The sequence below is a fragment of the Bidens hawaiensis genome, unplaced genomic scaffold, assembly GCF_021521415.1.
Source record: "Bidens hawaiensis isolate Kalapana, Puna unplaced genomic scaffold, B.hawaiensis_p1.1 tig00028811_1, whole genome shotgun sequence".
Classification (NCBI taxonomy): domain Eukaryota; kingdom Viridiplantae; phylum Streptophyta; class Magnoliopsida; order Asterales; family Asteraceae; genus Bidens; species Bidens hawaiensis.
The window spans coordinates 76,843-96,598 of record NW_027505135.1 but is presented as its reverse complement, the minus strand read 5'-3'; the positions used below and the strand labels follow the sequence as shown (position 1 = coordinate 96,598).

The window sequence follows — 19,756 nt, the reverse complement described above, 5'->3', positions numbered from 1 at the left end:
GACGTGACACTGTGGAGGCCGGAGGGGCTTCGAAGCCCCCCACCATAACACACAGCCTTCCAGGTTAAACTACCTTAATAAACTAGAATGATATTGTCGTTGTTAACAAGTGTACACGTGTAAGAAGTTAGCTGTTAACAAGTGTTTAAAACGTCCATGATATTGTATAAGAAATATTTGTAAAAATTCAAAAGAAAATCTAGAAAAAATAAACTAGAATGCTATGTCGTTTTTGTAATATTGAGAGAAAAGAATATAGTAAGTAATATATATCTAAACTTTTATACTTGTGTGTACATCGATCCAAATTACATGACATATGCATATAACACGAATCTCTCCCGCATGAGATGACATGTAGGAGTGGTCCCGTGTTATTTTTTTCCCTTCTTATTTATGAAACTTTAATATAACTTACAACTTCAATATTAAACTTCAAAATTTAAATTTCTTATGTTCTCAGCTTTGTTAATTTTAAAAAGGATATGATATTAAAATACACCCATTATAAGAATTCACAAACCCTTTCCTATTAATAAGACCTATATGATCGTATGGAATGCCCAATGGAATTTTCAGTATAAAAGCGCCTGATATTGTTTGAATTTGACCATAAATCATACGATAGTATGAGTGCTATACGATCATATGGAATATGCTAGTATGACCTCTATACAATCGTATGAAAATTAGATAATAAACCAGATTCTCACTCGTACACGCTTACCCTCGATTTACGTAATGATGCGATTCCATACTCTAGATGCGATATAATATTCTGTGTATTATTTGACACAATATAAATTCCATCAATTATATGATTCGACACAAGATTCTACCGAATATATTATATAAACATCGAACAACAAATTTTTTTTTTCTCATTCGTTAACTACTAAAACAGCGTGAGCGATGTCAATTTTTGACAATAATGATAACGAATTCTATAATAGCATATAAGTGTTTTCAATCGATCAGGTCTACAATAACGAATTCTATAATTGCATATCGTATTATACATTCTTAAAAAAAATTTTAAAAAGAAATCGAAAATTAAAAAGTCTAGTTTTTTTTTACAACTATGATCGTAATTTCCATAAAAAGAATTACAATCATTACGATAGGTGTCAAGCGGAAGTGCAGTGATGTATGCAGCTGAGCCTGAGGCATCCTAACAGACCGGTAGACTTGAACCTTGTTCCTACATGATCCGATCAATTCGATCGGGCACTCACCATCTGTTTTCATTGTTCAACTCTTTGACAACATGAAAAACCTAAAGCTCTGCCCTCCCTCTCTATCCTATCCATCAAAGGGATGGAAGGGCAGAGTCATGCAAAAAAAGTATAAACGAGACTGAAGTAGGAAGAACTAAAAAAAAGTTATACGATCGAAAACCCGTTAGCCATAAAATGAAGTAAAAAGATAAAAAAAAAAAAAGTCATCATCATATGGATTATATACTATCGTATGGGGTGTATATTAACGTATGGAATTGAATCTCTTCGGTCCCTATGTTGCCGACAAAATTTGACAAAAATTTGAACATATAAATATGAAGTCAAAAGGTGTTTGAATAATTTAATGGGTGTATGAATAACCAAATACCTTTAAAATTCCAAATGTTGTAGAACCAAAATTTGAACTCGGTTTGAAACTTTGCAGAAAAAATAGTTTAATAATTTTATAAGTTTAGTATTGGGTGATCATTTTTATCACGAATTAAATTAAGCATAATGTTCAAAAAACATCTAAATATAAGCTAAACTATATAAAAGTATCTATGTATTTTCATTTATTCTAAATTCTAATTTTCTTTTGCTGCTTAAAAGCTTTTATTATATAAAAAGGAAAACGCAACCGAAAACATTTTTATTTATTTATTTATTTGACTTATTATAACGCAAATTATTTGAGTAATACAAATAATTGCTAGAAACAAGACATAAGGAACGTGACAGGGTGTAAGCACGGGATTTGGAGTTGGGCAATAAACTATGTTTATCTAATAAACCGTATAATACACATATGGACCGTATATCGTATAATGCCACATATTATACCGTAAAATTGCCATTCACAAAAATATATACTTTAATTCTATGTAACCGTAGTTGATTTTTGTTCAGTTTTAAACAAGGTAATTAAAATAAATTATTAATCTGAAAAAAAATGATAAAGAAATAAATACACATAACACATGGTATATTGATATATCAATGATTATGCACATCAGGATGCTTATGCAGTAGCAGTATGCCCATGTTAAAACACTTTGTCACCTGCATGATTCAAGACCACCCATGTTACCACTTCTTTCCTTCAATAACAAATTGATCATTGTTCGCTTTTTAATCAAATACATCGACGGCAATTTAGGTGGTCAAACAATAAGAAAACGTCGATTATAAAAAAAAACATCAGAGTATACAAGAAATATCGACTTTAATACCCCATATTGATATAAAGTTTAATATCCATATTAAAATTTTATTTTAATAAAACAATATTTAGGAGGTCAAACTATAAGAAAACGTCAACTTTAATACCCATATTAATATAGAGTTTAATAAATAAGCGACAATTTAAAAGCTATAAAAAAGCGTCGGACGTATGAAATGTTGACTTTAGTATACACATTAATATTTGAAAACGTCGACTTTAATACTTATACTACGACAATTTAAGAGATCAAACTATACAAAAAACATTGACTTTAATACCCATATTAATATAAAGTTTGGCGGGGCGAAAGATTAACCCTTGTTGCCCCTACTCTAGTTCCGCTCATTATGGCAACCCTTTAAAAATCTATATGCATATTTAAAGACTTACATATGATTAGGTCTTGATATATATAACCACCAATCAATGTTCCATTGTTGACTAGTAACCATAGCCCCAGAAGCAACAAGTATGCCCTGTGTATAAACAAGAAAAGGGAATTTGAATGTATATATTAATAATATCATGAAGCGAAATAAGCGAGTGTGATTTGAGACTTAACAATTGGAAACTAGAGAAAGATGCATTCTAGTAAAATAGTATAATTCTCTTTAGGTATTCCGCACAAAGTAAGATAAATTTGGCCCTGTAAAATAAGCCAACATGATATTTCCTAACTAAAAGTTAAAATTCAACTTTAACCCTTTGATTCCTACCATTTATTGGGTCTGGGATTCAGTTCAGCGTATACGAGTGGGCACTTTACTACTCCTAATTCATATTACAACGTAACTGAAATCCCTTGGGTGTCATGGTGAATGCTTATTACAATAAAATAGTTGATGACACTATAATCACCCGGCTCTCCTGGTTCACAAAAATAAATAAATAAACATATAAACCAAAATCATGCATAATGTGTTACAGATAGAATTTTCATCTTAATACATTACACATCCTAGATATTCAAGAATCATGGTGCGTTCTGATGTACAAAGTTGACATAATTATAAGCTTTGTGTCTTCATCTAATCCTGAGTGTATGCGAAGTCAAGTCCAAGATCTTGAAGTGGTAGCATTTCACACTCATAATGTTAGTTCCTTTAGATACTACACACGCTATTACCTTTTCTTAAAAGAATCTTATAGAGGATAAACCTCAATAGAACCTTAAATGTAGATCTGAAAACATGCATTGGGTGGAATATAATAATGTGTTCAATCTCTAATGTAAGCTTTACATGTTGACTTCTGCTTATAATGCTAAATTGGAAAGGAATCAAGTGTCTCAACATTAGACTTTAATATACTTTAATCCCGTCCATATAGAAATATTGTGCACCATGTCAAATGCTGTGCAATGAGTCTAGCTAACCCATTAGGCAAGTGGTTTGCCTAGTTCACGATCGATTTACTAACCATAAGCGACTGGATTTGTCATCGTACACTTGGCTACACGCCTTAGCCTAAGTGGATGCACTGTTACAAAGAATATAAATGTGTGGTATTGGTTTCGGCCACAAAATGGAATCTCATAATCATATTCCTTAACCATTTTGCCTTTTTACTAGCAGCAACTAATGTTATAAATATATTGCAAGTTTGCTACTTTAAAGCCCATGATATGACACCAACTCCTAACAAGAATATACAACCACTTGTATAAAAGTGATATCCTATGTTGGTAATCCAACTTGTATTAGAATAACATTCTATTAATGAAGAAAGTCCTACATAGGACATAATAATCGACAGCCTTCAATATTTGAATACTCTTAAAATTACCAACGAGTGATGAGTACGTACTATAATTACTAGTACAAGTTTATTTTCCAACAATATAAGTAATAGCCGGTTGTGTGCATGTCATGGCATACACTAAGTATCAATATTCAAGTTGGAATATCGTATTAGTATTAGTAAGCATAAACTTCATATTGGGTTTGCCGCACTTCTAAAAAGTTCTTTAGATTTTGTTGTCCTATAGCTTCTATTTACCCTTGACCTTATTGTCGGGCATAACGTTCCTACCTTCCTCTGCCATATTAACTAAACAAGGTTCGGAAATGCCCTTGAATTAGCCACCTGGAGTCCTTAAATATTACTTTCTATGCAAGTGGCTTCCAAGTTTATAATACTTGACACATAGAGTCATCCACCTTCATCTCATATTCTTTGAATTGCCCGGTATACGTAATAATTCATTATACTACTCCATCACAGGCTTGAATCCACAATTCTATAGTTATTTGAAACTACCGACTATGAACTTCTTGCTAGAGGCATCATCTGCCACATATTTGGATTCGAGATAGTCCATAATCCTTTGGATTCAACATGTATCAAAGAGAGAATCACACATACCATTCGAAGAATGTAGATGTAACCATCATTCTCCTATTCACCCCAAGGCCGCATTGCTTCCAGAGGTTCATCCTCCATAATCCCCGACATGAGTGTACTTAGAAGTCAGAGCATACACCACCTTTAACTTAGTAAGAGACATGACGATTATCAAAAGAAATACTTGTTTTAGTTGCGAGTGAATTTGATGGCTTGGGATATTGGTGATTAATAGAGTCCTAGATAATAACCTGGATCATGTATTGCACCATCTAAAAGAATTATTTCGATCCTATTGATACGTTGGGTTACACAAAATCCCTCTGAGATAATCCAAGGTAACAAAAATGCAAGTCAAAGAAACTTAGAGCAGGAACACATTGAAGTTGTAAGTATGTCTGTATGAGAATTTGATTGAAAACAATTTGATGTACTAGACATAATTCAGCATATGAATATTTACCAACTCAGGTACACTTTTTCATGGTTTAACTGTTACAACTACACCCATTAACGAGAATCTACAGTTCTACACCTCTTCATTTTGGCAGGATAACAGTAGTCAGGCATAATGGTTAATTGGTTACCTTTGGTAATGTTTTACTAAGTTCAAACTGACTTGATGCAATTCCCTTTAGCTGATTTAGTGTGAAGACCAAATGTGACTTCATAAAATAAGCGTAATTTGACCAACAAAAGGTCATCTTTTACAAACACTGATGTTTTCTAAGTATAAGTCAAACTTCCTGTAACTGATAGAACCCAGAAAGCGAAAGCTTGATTTTATTTGAAACGTAAAGATAATTGGCCCGATTTGAGATGGGCTAATCTCCAATTTAAGAACACTTAGATAATTATCAAAATAAACAAGACATAGACAAAGAAAAAGATATGACTCTAGCGTATTTATTCTAAATAAGTATTTGAAGCTTCTCCATTATTTTAGCCTTTCTTGATTCCTTGACTTGACTCTCCACTAATTAAGCCCCAGTTGACTGATTATATGGGTAGCAGATGGGTTGACCCGACCCACTGGATACTTATCGGTAACCCTTTAATTCCTACTTGTCATTGGGCCCGGGATTCAAATCAGTTTATATGTAAGTGTACACGTCACACCTCCTGATTTGTATTATAAGTTTATCACACAACTCAAATTCCTTTGGTCTCATTGTAAATCTCTATTAAATATCCTATCGCGCTAAAACAAGCCCAATGATCCACTAAATTCCATTTTCTAAAGCATGCGTGCACCTAAGTTCTATATTCAATGATTTCTATTACAATATGTTTTTCTAATCTTGAATAACTCATCAATTATTAATTATAAAATCTTAAAGACAAAAAAATGTATGCGGGCCAATACATACCTGAACATGAGCAGCATTGAAGCAGAAAGCAAAGAAAGAGGTTTGTCCTGATTAATATACAGAAAAACTTCGTATATACACTTTGGCATCTGGCTCCTATTTGATGCCAGAAGATGAAGAAGATGCAAGTGAAGCCTCGACAATTAAAGAAACTGGTTGCCGAGCCTGAAGGCAAGCCCCAATATCAAATGGGCGCAACTCAGATCCGTCAAATAGAAGATTGACACCTGGCAGTATAGCTTCTCTGCTGTCTGCATCATCTGTTTTAACGCCAGTTGAGTCAGCGGCCTCTTCAAACATACCCATGACAGTTTCATAGATAGGTGAAAGAGCATAGGATCTGCAATATCATCACGGTTCCTTTATGTTGTTACGAAAAGGAAGAACATCAACGGTCAAGTTTGGGATCATAATAAATTATGAATAAATGATCATTATATCAACCTACGCATAACGGCTTACTGTGATAATTAAACTAGCATATAGTCAATGACGGAATCGAGAGAGGGCCAAGAAAGTTCACCTCCCCCCCCCCCTCCGTTCGAAATTTCTATGTAAAAGTGTTAAATACGTATTTATTTATATATACCATACGGTAGCTAAGTTAGTTTAAGTGGGTCAAAATGTGGTTAAGTTAGTTATATGAAGCCAACTGTCGCCACTTCTGAACAGGTGCCATGGTTCAAATACATCGGTTAATTTAGAGTGTATATCTAAGCAATCAGATCGAACTGGTGTGGTGTAATTATGTATCTTACATTCTATAATACAAGAATTATGTATCTTATATTCTATACTCTCAACTTTATTTCCTGCAAATCATCTTAAATCAAACTGCATAGATCAATCCATATGTTTTGATCCAAATTTGTATTGAGCAATACAAGGAAACTATATAAAGATTTATCTCCATCAAGAATACTGGATAAAGAACTCATATCGAAAGGCTGCATACAATACCAGACCAGATCAGAAGAAATCAAATATAACCAAACTAATAATCCAATTAACTGCAATGCTATCAAGAAGATATCTCAATAAAAGCCATGTAATTTCCTGATAAATCAGTCTTTCGATCAAGAAGGAATCACAGAAAATAGTGGCCATTAATCAAGACACTTCAGAATCAGAAGGAGCAAAGCCAGAACATTCAAAGGATCTAACTTGAAGTTGGACACAAATAAAAAGCAGTAGAACCAGGAAGAAGATCTCGACCATTCGAAAACATCAAATCGAAATCAGGACAGGACAACTTATTTCAACACTCAACAGGATATGATGTATACATCGAAGGTGGCACTTTACCAATCAAGAACAAATCAAACACTGCTGACAATTGTTTACTCTCAACAGGATATGACAATTGTTTACACAAGGGAAAGACGTTCACCACCGACCCAATCAAACAGGATATGACAATAGTTTACACAAGGGAAAGACGTTCACCACCGACCCAATCAAGCCGCATATATCCTATCATCCCTTTGTGTTTACTCTCAACTTTATCTCCTGAAAATCATCTCAATCAAACTGCATATATCCTACCATACTATTGTTCCAGATTCGTATTGATCACAAGATAAGGAAATTATATAGTGATTTATCTTCAACAAAAAAGTCAGATTTTTTAAGGAAAATGTGAACTGGACCTTCAAATTTTCCCAGCTAAGAAAACGTGATTTTTTAGAAAAAACATGAATCTTAGTGAAACATGTGAATGTGACTTTTTTTTTTGGTGAGATCATGATTTTTACATTATATTAAGTTTTTAAACTTTTGACACGTTCTAGGAGGGAATTTAAGTATTTTACTTCAAATATGTGAAAAAATTATATGCTGGATTGCCGGCCCTCAGAGCGGGAGGTTCTGTCAAAAGCCATATATATATATATATATTATTGAATAAATAAAGAACAATACCTTAAAATGCTGCCGTCAAAGCTGAGGACTTCTGAGCCACACCGCTGCCTATTAGCAAGTTTCAATCTTTGATGATCACTCATTCCAGAAATTGGAGAAGAAGGGTCTGTGAGAGGATTCCATCTTTGACTTGCATAAGTCATAAGAACTTTACTTTGATTTTTCGTCTGGTCAGCTTTCGGTTGATCTCTTTGATAAAACATTCTTGCAGTTGAACCAGTAGCTTGATACTCTGAACAAACCTCTTGCAAAATTGTCCTCAGCTCTTGCATTGAATTATGATGATCACTAAACAAATTCGTCTGAAGCAATTGTGACGACACAATTCTTCTACATATATTATTACATAAAGCCGGACTCGATAAAGGAATACCAAATTCAATACTCAACGGGACCCATTCGTACTCATCAGAATTAAAACTGTTGGGATCACTCGCTTTATATAGCTTCAACAAACGAATATAACCGACTGTCCATAACGAATATATCTTGTCCCCTAAATTTTCCAACAAAAAGTTCAGTTTCAAACTTTCGTTTTCATCGAGCCCGAGTTCCTTCCCGATATCGGCAATTGAATCACCCGAGTTCTTTAAGGGTAGAGGTACTTCCATTGTGTTAAACTTTCCATGATCATCAAGATCATACTTGCTTAAAGGCTGCACTAATATAGCTGTACATTTTAAAAGTGAGTTTAAACAATGTAACAGTATATTCCCGTTGACCAAACGCTGGTCAAACTTGTCATCAGAAGATTCATCCCAAGACCAAACAAGGGCTTTTTCACAACCAGACAATGGCGCAGGAAGTAACCTTAAACACTGACCTTTCATAAGCACAACCGATATCGGGCCACTGCTTGCAGCTGAATATAACACGAGTTTCATCCATGGTGTGATTGAGGAATAAGAAGGCGGGCCGAAATGGACCGGGACTTTGGGCCCAGGAAGAACCGAAGAATGAGGGAGCGGTAACATCGACACGACAATTTCATAGTTGCGGCGGAATAATCGGTCCAAAGTTGCGGCTGCGAGTGTGGCTAAACTTTCGCACCGTAAGATATCGACATTGTATTTTCTCGTTTTCTTGTTAGTTACCTTTTCAGCATCGTTGGTGTCTTCGGAATCATCAGACTCGTTAACAGTGTGTGCAGCTGTCGTGGGACCGGGGTCTTCGTTGGTTGAGGTGGTTGTGATTCCTCCGGATGTTAAACATTCTAAAATGGACCGGAGACTAAATGCATGGTTGGCAAATTCTTGAAGAACTCCTTCAAATTTAGCTCCTTCTAATGAGCTAAGATCGTTGCAGAGGTCTTTTATGCTTGTGTGGCCTAGTTTCCCGGCTTCGTATAATGTTACCGCGTGTGACTTTAAGCCTGCAAAAGATACATGTGGCGGTTGTAAACGAGACTGAGATTAGAATGGAGGGGAACCCTCAATATACACAGGAAAGAAACTGAAACCCCAATGATTATAATCAACATTTCTTCTCAAGTTGGAGAATAGACCGCTTTTTTAACTATAACGAACAAGAACAGTTTAAAGAACGGGGTTTTCTTGTTTGTGTTTGTTTCTTAAAAAAATGACATGTTCATGTTTGTTCTTAACAGTATAAACGAAAGGTTAACAAACGCAAACGAACGAACATAACTGAACAGAGCTAAAACCAGCTAAAAGTAATGTGAAGAACATTTTGTGGGGCCTAAAAAGTTATTAAAACTATACTAAGTTGTAATGGGCCAAAAAGTTTAAATGAATATATTAGCGAACGTAAGTGAATGAACTTGTAAGCAAACATACATGAACGTAAAGGAAAAACCATAAATGAATTTGAATAAGCAAATGTTCATGAACATAAACGAACGAACGAGACTTGTGTTCATGTTTGATAGAATAATAGAATGATTATCAAAAGTGTCTCCTGATTCTCCTTCCTTTAACCCCTTAAATAGGCATATACAAATACAAAGATTATCTCTATTTTGAGATAAGATTATCTCAAATCATACAAATATTATCTATACATAATATTATGCTATTACACCCCCACAGTCGAAGCGGAAGGTTCTCTGATGCTGAGACTGGATCTGAAATCTTCAAATAAAATCTTCGGTAGCCCTTTGGTGAAAATGTCAGTGATCTAGTACCGCGTAGGTACATGTAGGATACGAACCTTCCCCCGTTGCACCTGTTCCCGCACAAAGTGTATATCAAGTTCGATGTGTTTCGTTCTTTGATGCTGAACGGGGTTACTGGATAAGTAGATCGCACTGATGTTGTCGCAGTAGACCAAAGTGGCTGAAGATAACGGACGTTGAAGTTCAAGTAAAAGATTCCGGAGCCAACAAATTTCGGCGACGACGTTTGCCACGCCCCGGTACTCAGCCTCGGCGCTTGAACGTGAGACCGTTGATTGGCGTTTCGATGACCACGAGAGAAGGTTGTCACCGAAATAAACGCAGTACTCGGAAGTCGATCTGTGGGTATCCGGACAGCCTGCCCAATCGGCGTCCGTGTATGCTCGTAACTGCTGAGTACTCGTTTTGCCAAGAGTGAGACCGAGATGTTGAGTACCTCGTAAGTACCTAAGAATGCTAAGCAAGGCGTTCCAATGAGAGAGATGAGGAGCATGCATATGCATGCAAACTTGCTGAACCGCATATGATATGTCGGGGAGGGTGAACGTTAAATATTGTAGCGCCCCAGCGAGGCTTCGGAATAAGGTCGGGTCGTCGAATAGAGAACCGGCCTCGGCGCTCAGCTTTGATTTTGTGTCAACCGGGGTTGGAACTGATTTGCAAGAGGACATGCTAGCTCTAGTCAAAATATCGGCCACATAATTGCTTTGAGATAAAAACATGCAATCGCCATTCTTTTTAACCGAGATTCCCAAGAAGAAGCTGAGGGGCCCGAGGTCCTTCATGGCAAATTCCGAAGCGAGTTTAGCCATTAGCTTTTGACGAAGTGTGTCAGAGGAGGTCGTTAGAATAATATCATCGACATATATTAATAAATATGCCATGTCGTTTCTATGATTAAAAACGAACAGAGAGTTATCGCATCGGCTTTGACGAAACCCCAGAGTGGTCATAAAATCCGTGAACCGTTGGTACCACGCACGCGGTGCCTGTTTGAGGCCGTATAATGATTTCTTCAACCGACAAATATGATCAGGATAATCCCGATTTCTGAACCCCATAGGCTGATACATGTACACGGTTTCGTTAAGATTACCGTGTAGAAATGCATTAGTGACGTCTAACTGATGAATCGACCAAGATTGTGTTAATGCTAAAGATAAAACTGTGCGTATCGTGGCCGGTTTAACAACTGGACGGAACGTCTCCCCACAATCAATACCCATCTGTTGGTTCCGACCATCACAAACCAACCTTGCTTTATACCGTTCCAATGACCCATCAGATCTAAATTTGTGGTGAAAAAGCCATATGCTCCGTATAACATTCATACCCGGTTGACGGGGAATTAATTCCCACGTCCCATTTTTAATAAGGGCATCAAACTCAATGTTCATCGCTTGGCGCCATTCTGGTGTGGACAAGGCAACAGTCGGGTTACGGGGTATAGGAGCAATAGAGGTAGAGGTCAGGTTAAAGGTTTGTTTGGGTTTGGTGATTCCATCCATTGATCGAGTACGGATGGTTCGGGCGGCGGTGCTTGGTGGGTTTTGAGTTGTAGTGGATGTATTAGTATGGATAGGTGTAGGTTTGGTGGCAGAAGTGAACACGGGCTGTGGGGGTGGTTGGTCTTTGGGCCGTCGAGAATAAACGAAGGAAAGTGGGCTGTTTAATGGGCTGTTTAAGGTGTTAGTGGGCTAAAGGTTTGGGTTTGGTTGTAATGAGGAGGCCGTAAGTAATGGGGTGGTTGGGTGTGTAGTCGGTGATGTAGGATCAACCACATGTGACCATAAAGACGGGTTAAGGTCATTGGTAAGGAAGTTATAATTTTGAAGGGTCGGTATCTTTATTGTTTTGAAGGGGAATGTGGATTCGTCGAACCGAACGTGCCGACATATGATAATTTTATGCGTGGCGATGTCTAGACATTTATATCCTCGATGTTGATTCGGATAACCGAGAAAAACGCAAGGTTTGGAACGATGTTCCAATTTGTGGATTGCGGTGTGCGGGACTAAAGGATAGCACAAACAACCGAACACGCGAAGGTGTTCGTAGGTCGGTGCGCGGTTATAGAGAAGGTGTGACGGAGTTCTGTATTTTAGAGTTTTGTTGGGTAAAATGTTGAGAAGATAGGTTGCTACCTCTAAGGCATGGTGCCAGAAAGTGTTGGGAAGGTTGGCCTGGGCTAGGAGGGTTCGAATAATGTTGTTGATGGAGCGAATGGTGCGTTCCGCTTTCCCATTTTGGGATGAGGTGTGGGGGCACGAAAATTGGAATTGCATTCCGTTTTGATGAAAAAAGGTTTGGAAAGAAGTATTGGAATATCCCTTTCCGTTGTCACATTGAAATTGTTTGATTTTGCATTCAAACTGAGTTTCGATAAGGGTGTAAAATTGTTTAAACACCGAAAAAACCTGAGATTTGTGGGATAGGGGGTATGTCCATAAAAAATTCGTGTAGTCATCGATAAATAGGATGTAATATCGGTGACCACCCGTGCTAACAATGAGTGAGGTCCATAAGTCACTATGTAATAGATCAAAAGGCATGCAAGTAAAAGAAAAAGAATCAATAAACGGTAATCTAATACTTTTGCCAAAAATACAAGGTTCACAAACTTGAGAAGTAAATCCATTACATTTAATAAAATTAGACTTATTTAAAGACTATAATAAATCGGGACCCGGGTGGCCCAGGCGTTGGTGCCACACATCTTGAGATAAAGCAGCAAAGGTGGATGGTGAGCGAATCTTGGATAGGATCTCAGGAGTGAGAGGATAGAGGTCCCCGGTGCTATTGCTGCGTAGGATGCGCGCCTTGGTCTTGAGATCCTTCACAAGGAAACCAAAAGGGTCAAATTTAATGGAAATTTGGTTATCGGTTGTTAGGCGGCGGACAGAAAGTAAGTTTTTGATAATGTTGGGGGCAAGTAATACGTTATTTAATTTAAGGGGTGGGTAGGGTGGTTTAAGAGTTTGGTTGCCTTGTCCGGTCACGGGAATGATATTACCGTCGCCAATAATTATATTACGTGAGATGCCAGTATTAAAAAGGGAGGAGAAATTACCAGGATTGTTCGTCATGGGATTGGTTGCACCAGTGTCCATGTACCATGGCTGCTCGGGCGGATAAAGAGCCATTGTCTGAAAGGCCTGGTCGATGTCCGTGGGAACGTATCCCATCTGATAGGCTTGAGCGGGTCGGGGTCCTAAAATTCCTTGAGGGGACTATGATGGTGCTCTTGCAGCGGTCGAGTACGGGCAAGGCGGCATAGCCAGCCACTGTTGCCAAGTTTGTTGAGGCATGCCCGGTTGATAGCTTAGGAGAGGACCCCACGGTATGTAAGTCGAATAGGTAGGACCCCCTCTACCCCGTCTGAAGTTGCTGCGGCCTCGACCATGGCCGCGGCCGCGCCCGCGGCCTCGTCCACAACCACGGTCAACAGTTTGGTCTGATCCAGCTGCTGTTGGAGTTTCCGATTGGTGTACCGGTTTAGCTGAAGCTTGAAGGGCTGTACCGGCTGTTTGGGCAGCATGTAGGGCACGGGCGGCTATATCGGTTTCTTTTTGACAGAGCTGTGAACGTGTGTTATTGAAATCCGGAAGGGGTTTAGCGGACCGGATGACGGTGGCTATGGTACGGTATTGTTCGGTGAGACCCCCAAGAACCTGAAGGACCATTTGAGTTTGTGAGAGGGGAACATCCACGTTGTAGAGTTAATCGGCCAAGATTTTCACTTCTTAACAGTATGCCGCCATGTCTTTGAAGCTTTCAAGGCTGGTGTTGTTAAGTTTCGATTGGAGGTGGAGAGCCCGAGCACTCTTGTTGTCTTGAAAAAGATTTTCCAACGCGATCCATGCATCATACGCGGTTGTGTTTTTCTTCATGACCGTTTGAAGGAGGTCGATGGAGATGGTATTGTAGATCCATTGTAGTACAATGGCGTCAAGACATTTCCAAGCTTCTTCGGTTAACGGAGGGGTAGCGGGTCCTTTATCTCTGTCGGTTGTGGCTGGTGACGAGGTTGAGGAGGAGGATGTGTCACGCGGCTCAAGGTGGTCCGCCACCTGGTAAGCGGTGCAGTGAATTTTGAAGAGCTCGGACCATGTGACGTATTGAGCGCTTTCATTGTCGAGAGTTATGGGAATAAAATTCCTTATGTTGGTAACGGTGATAGCGGGATGAATATTGGATGACATGGTTTGTTATTGAGTGAGGGAAGGGGAAGCCTGTGATGACAAAAAAAAAAAAAAAAGAAACCTGCTGTGGTAGGAGGCAGCAGAAGAGGTGGTTGCAGAAAGAGATCAGGGTTAGGATCTTGATAAGTATGATACCATGATAGAATAATAGAATGATTATCAAAAGTGTCTCCTGATTCTTCTTCCTTTAACCCCTTAAATAGGCATATACAAATACAAAGATTATCTCTATTTTGAGATAAGAGTATCTCAAATCATACAAATGTTATATATACATAATATTATGCTATTAATGTTTGTTCGCTTATTAAATAAACGAACATAGACCAGCGACAAATTTGTAGAGAAGTCAACGACTATATGTTAAAACTCGGTCAAAGGGCTATTTTGGTATAGTCACATGTTTAGAATAACTATTTTCGTGATTTTCCCAATTAAGTGATAGGCAAACTTAATAATCAAAACATTTGATGAGGAATAAGCTTACCTGGTGAAACAGAGCCCATCATAAGATAAGATGTAATGTTAGCATCAACAACAAAAGCAACGCGAGTATAGCCGGAGTTATCAGAGGAATCTTGGTCAAAAACAGTGGAATCAACAGACATGTTTAAGGATCCGACACTTGTACGAGAAGCTTCATCATCATCAGAAACTACATTTTTAGGAGAAGTTGGTTCTTGAAGCATGGAACCCGGGTCAATTAGTTTAACAGCCCATGCTAAACGACAAGCAAAAGAAGCAGCGGCCTGTAGTTGTGACAACTGGACCTGTAATGTTGTGGCCAGCTCAGCAACAGTTGAGTTCTCACTTGAAACCACAAAAACAGCATAAAGCAACCTGTATAGTGAAGTTCCCATAATCAATATCTTATAATATACTTTTCTTCTTGCACTAGTTAATTCAAATTGATAAACAATCTTCTTACTCCTCAATGGGGTCTTCATATGACTGCTCTCTGTTTGAAACAAACCCTTCTAGCATGCATACTGTAATGTTCAACATGTCAACTTTTCAACTTCATAAATAGGGCAAATATGAAAACAATCACAAAAAAAGGGTATTTTTTTACATAAAATAGTAAAGGATACAGATTCTCAATTCCTAATTCTAGCAACCAGCTGCGAAATCATCTAAAATAGTGAAAAACTTCAAAGTTTTTGTAAAAATAGCTACATTTGCTTGATTGCCATATTAATATGTTATTTTTTCCTTCTTATGTTGATCTTCTTTTCTAGTTTTCTTTTAGTAATATTAATAAGTCGTCATTCAAATGAAATTAAAAAAAATGCTGAAAAAAAAAAGAGTTAAGTTCGGTTTTCTTCATGTGGTTTGGTCATTTTAACTAGTTCAGTTCAAAACCGAAACCTCTAACCATTTGAGTCATTATGGTTTCATTTTTTAACCCTTTTCGTCCATGATACTAACTCTGTTAGATTGTTTCCTTGTTTGTCAAATTATTTTGGACTGAACTACTTAAAGTGGTCAAACCGTTGGGACGAAAACATAACTTAACTCTAAAAAACCACTAAAAAGACAAAACTGACCTGCTAAACCGGTAACAAGTAAAATGTTGTTATCTTTATGAAAATAAGATTGAAAGTGTGTTGCTAATTGTTGCATAGTATCTTCCTACTTTACGTATATTCCCTTTTTGAAATGATAATATTCACATAATAAACACAAAATATTCAGATTTTATAGTGTCATAAATGGTAAATAAAGCAAAGTGCTACCTTTAAATCGATCCTCAGCATAAACACATACATCAAGGTAAATAAGCCCCCGACGGTAAAGACCCTTGATGACAACCGGGTCAAATAACATGAATGCATTTCCTTCCTCTTTGCATATTTTGTCAATTGTTCCACTTTCTTCTTCCGAAAGTTTCTGCATATTTTTATTTTCTCATAATCAGTACATGAATTCTTCCCTTCTGGTTTGACCATTTTGCAAGTTTGGTTCGCTGCTTTATAAAAAAAACTTAGTCCAAGCATTTGTGAGAGGGCTGCATTCATGTGAGTTTAACAGAAAAGTGATGCCATGTCCCATTCATGTGAGGGTAATTATGTGTGCTCAATTTTGAGACTCCAATAAAGTAGTTTTTCAGCTCCATAACTTTTGGCGCTGACTTCATCACCTTCGGTTTTTAAACCGAACATTCGATTTTATTAGGGTTTCATATTAAATGGGATAAACTCACATTAAAGACTAATTTTGTTAGGTTTTCAAATTTTAAAATACACAATTACCCTCACATGAACGGCGCATGACATCACTTTTCCTCTAAAATTAATAGGGATTAGCGTTGGGTACTAAACATACAACTCTCTCACAAATGTTTGAACCAAGTTTACAATTTTTAAAATATAGGGACCAAACTTGCAATCTTCTTAGACTAAAAGATAATAAAAGAGAGAGATACAAGTCACCTTACCTTAAATTCTTCCAATGTGAAATTGACAAGACAAACTCCCCACCAAGGTTCAATTGTGATGTCCACTGGATGTGTGGGCAATGATTCTCTAGCTATTGATTTGTTCAGCTTCCACATTATTTTCTAAATAGCTCCGAATTCATTATGAATAATTAGATTAAAGGAAAAAAGATGCTTCAAGCTATATTTAGATATTTAGACAATAATTGTGAACAACAGATGGTAAATCTATAAGGGCATGCGGATATTCATATTCAAGTTTTTCTTTCATGTTGAGCCAACACAGAGAACAGAAAATGTTAAATAATATGTGTAGGCATGTAAACAAACAGAACGTTCATTTTCTTAACAAATAAACACGATCATTTGTTTGATAGTTAAAAAAACGAGCACGCCCCGTTTGTGTTCGTTCGGTTCATTTACAGGCCTAAATACCTAAATATGCATGAGCCTATGAGGACACATGATTGATATTATAACATGCCGCCTCTCATACCAACTAATATCGTCCACAAACACTCTTAACTGTGAAGTTCTCCTTTGCTCCACATAGAATGTACCCAACATGTGTTGTTGGTATTTGAGGCGGGACATTATTATGAATCTAGCAACTCTCCTATTTACGGCCAATGTGGAATTTGTCTAGGGTGTTACAAATATACACATACACAAAAATGTACTACATAAAATTTGAAAAAATAATATTGCACGGTTATACCTTAGATCTACATTTATTCATAATATCAATAAACTCATTTCTGCCTATCCCAGTGAGTCGCAATGCATCAGCAGCACTAAAATTTGGAATGCGGTCATAAGACTGTTCTGCATTCAAAATCAACATCAGTCTCACATACGGAAATATTAATAGTATTTTTCAACTGTGCCCTCTGATAACAGAACCTAGTACCATTTTTCATGACTTCAAATAATATATCGCAGTAGTATCTGAATGGAGTAACCCTCATTACACGACAAACATACTCAGCAAGATGATAAGGAAACAGCTGCAAGAAAAAAACTAACATCATTAACTGCATCATTGAATCAAAGGACACCTAATAAGAATTGAAATAAACACTTCACTCACTTTTAAGGTTATTAGTGAACCAACATAGACAGCACAAAATGCATAGATTAAACATGAGTATCATGATACTAAATATAGTGTGCATGTTTAGTTTATATATGGTAGCACAAGTATCCATATCAAAGTCTATCTCACAAATTCAAATATGCATTATTCATACTATAAATAGTACTTACCGCCAAATTCTTTCGAAGATAACGCATCATATCCTCATAATATTCGCTTTCCCTGCATACTTTACGCACAAAAGAAGTACGCCATAGGAGCCTTCTCTTTATACAATGTGCAATTATCCTGCACTTTCATAGAAGGTTCAAAAACTGCATGCTTAATTGAGCTAGAAGTCTCAGAGTTTACATGAAATTTATAACACCTTAAACCAATTGACCAAAGAACATATAAATTTTCACCATTTATTTGAAATTTTCAAGTACAGAATTGATATGGACATTGTTATAAACTGAGTGGCAACATTTGTTTATTTGTTTTATTGCTAGACGATTCTATCCCTTTATCACACAAACAGCAACAATTAGGTTCCCTTTTGAACAAAGTTTCAATCAGAACTTTCATCTTTGTCCACTAATAATCGCATCCACAACCTGACTAATACTCTTTAACATTTTCAGTAAACTATGTGATCCTGCAAACATAATATCTATTGTTGGATCTTTGTCCACTACTAATCGCATCCACAACCTGACTAATACTCTTTAACATTTTCAGTCATCTATTTTTGGATGGACAGATCAGAATTTATTTAAGAACTAATGCAACTAGAAAGCTGCAGCAGAATTAGAGTCATGATTAACATGTTTTCCTATCTAGTTTGAGCATCTGCTAGTCATATTCGATTAAACATCAGCAGCAGAATACCAATCATAATCTAATTTCAAAGCACCTGCTCTATTAACCTAATCAATAATACCTTCTATGCCATTCATCCTTAGAATTCAAACTGGCTTGGAGACGTTTGGGGAGACTCTCCCATGAACATTCCTCCTTAATCGCTCTTAATATCAACTGCTCCTCAATCGTTGATTGTAACTGCAGCATACTATCTATCCGAATCGATACACCTATATTACTGCCCACGATAATTGAATCTCAGAAACTTACTAATTAGATTTAGAAATTAAACAATGTGTTATATACCTCGACTAGGTTAATAAATAAATAATGCGATTCAATTACGAAGGACATGCGTGACGTGAAATTTAACGAGAATTTGATGGATCAATGGAAGGTATGCAATGATAGGGTTTTATGATGGAGATCTGTGGAATGAATGACGCAGGGGTCATTATGTTAATTGCATGTCGGAGATGCCCACCTTTTTCAACTTTTAACTTAGCTTTCTTTCTTGACGACCTATGCGTCGCCTCGTTAGGCTCGTTTTCAATTTTTTGTTAGAATGGCGAATTTTTATTTAGGTCAACTTAACCGGGCCCACGATTACTTCAGAGTTTTGTTTAGGCGTTTCGTGTTCCTCCAGAAAACCATACCGTCGACTGCTACTTGACAGTCATTGTGTCACCATAAGAGCATAACTTTCTGACGTAACACACGTTGAGACGAAAACCCGAGTGGGCTCAAGGTTTGAACTGACAACCTTTGCACAAAGCCTATCTCAAATTCTTCATTGTTAATATCTACCCAAAAGTGACACAATTGGATTCGAACTTGAGTCTTCACTGAAAAACCCAATACTCCTACCAATAAGCCACAAGTGAGAGACATCGAGACGTTCAATTGTAATTTTTATGATGGATTAAGTTTTTGTTTTTATTTTTTTATGATATATTATTTGAATTA

At 37.0% G+C, this 19,756-nt stretch overlaps 1 protein-coding gene across 1 annotated transcript; it reads right to left on the bottom strand.

Annotated features, from left to right (window-relative positions):
* Positions 1–2,863: 2,863 nt before the first annotated feature.
* Positions 2,864–18,997, bottom strand: LOC143610981 (uncharacterized). The gene is made up of 11 exons (XM_077085316.1): positions 18,870–18,997; positions 18,118–18,235; positions 17,762–17,858; positions 17,570–17,676; positions 16,852–16,974; positions 16,151–16,304; positions 15,343–15,403; positions 14,902–15,254; positions 8,079–9,450; positions 6,159–6,498; positions 2,864–2,921 (listed from the first exon to the last, which is right to left on the bottom strand). Exons 1-10 carry the CDS (start codon positions 18,995–18,997, stop codon positions 6,255–6,257), a joined length of 2,757 nt encoding a protein of 918 aa, XP_076941431.1. The 3' UTR covers positions 2,864–2,921; positions 6,159–6,254.
* Between the last annotated feature and the right edge of the window lie 759 nt (positions 18,998–19,756).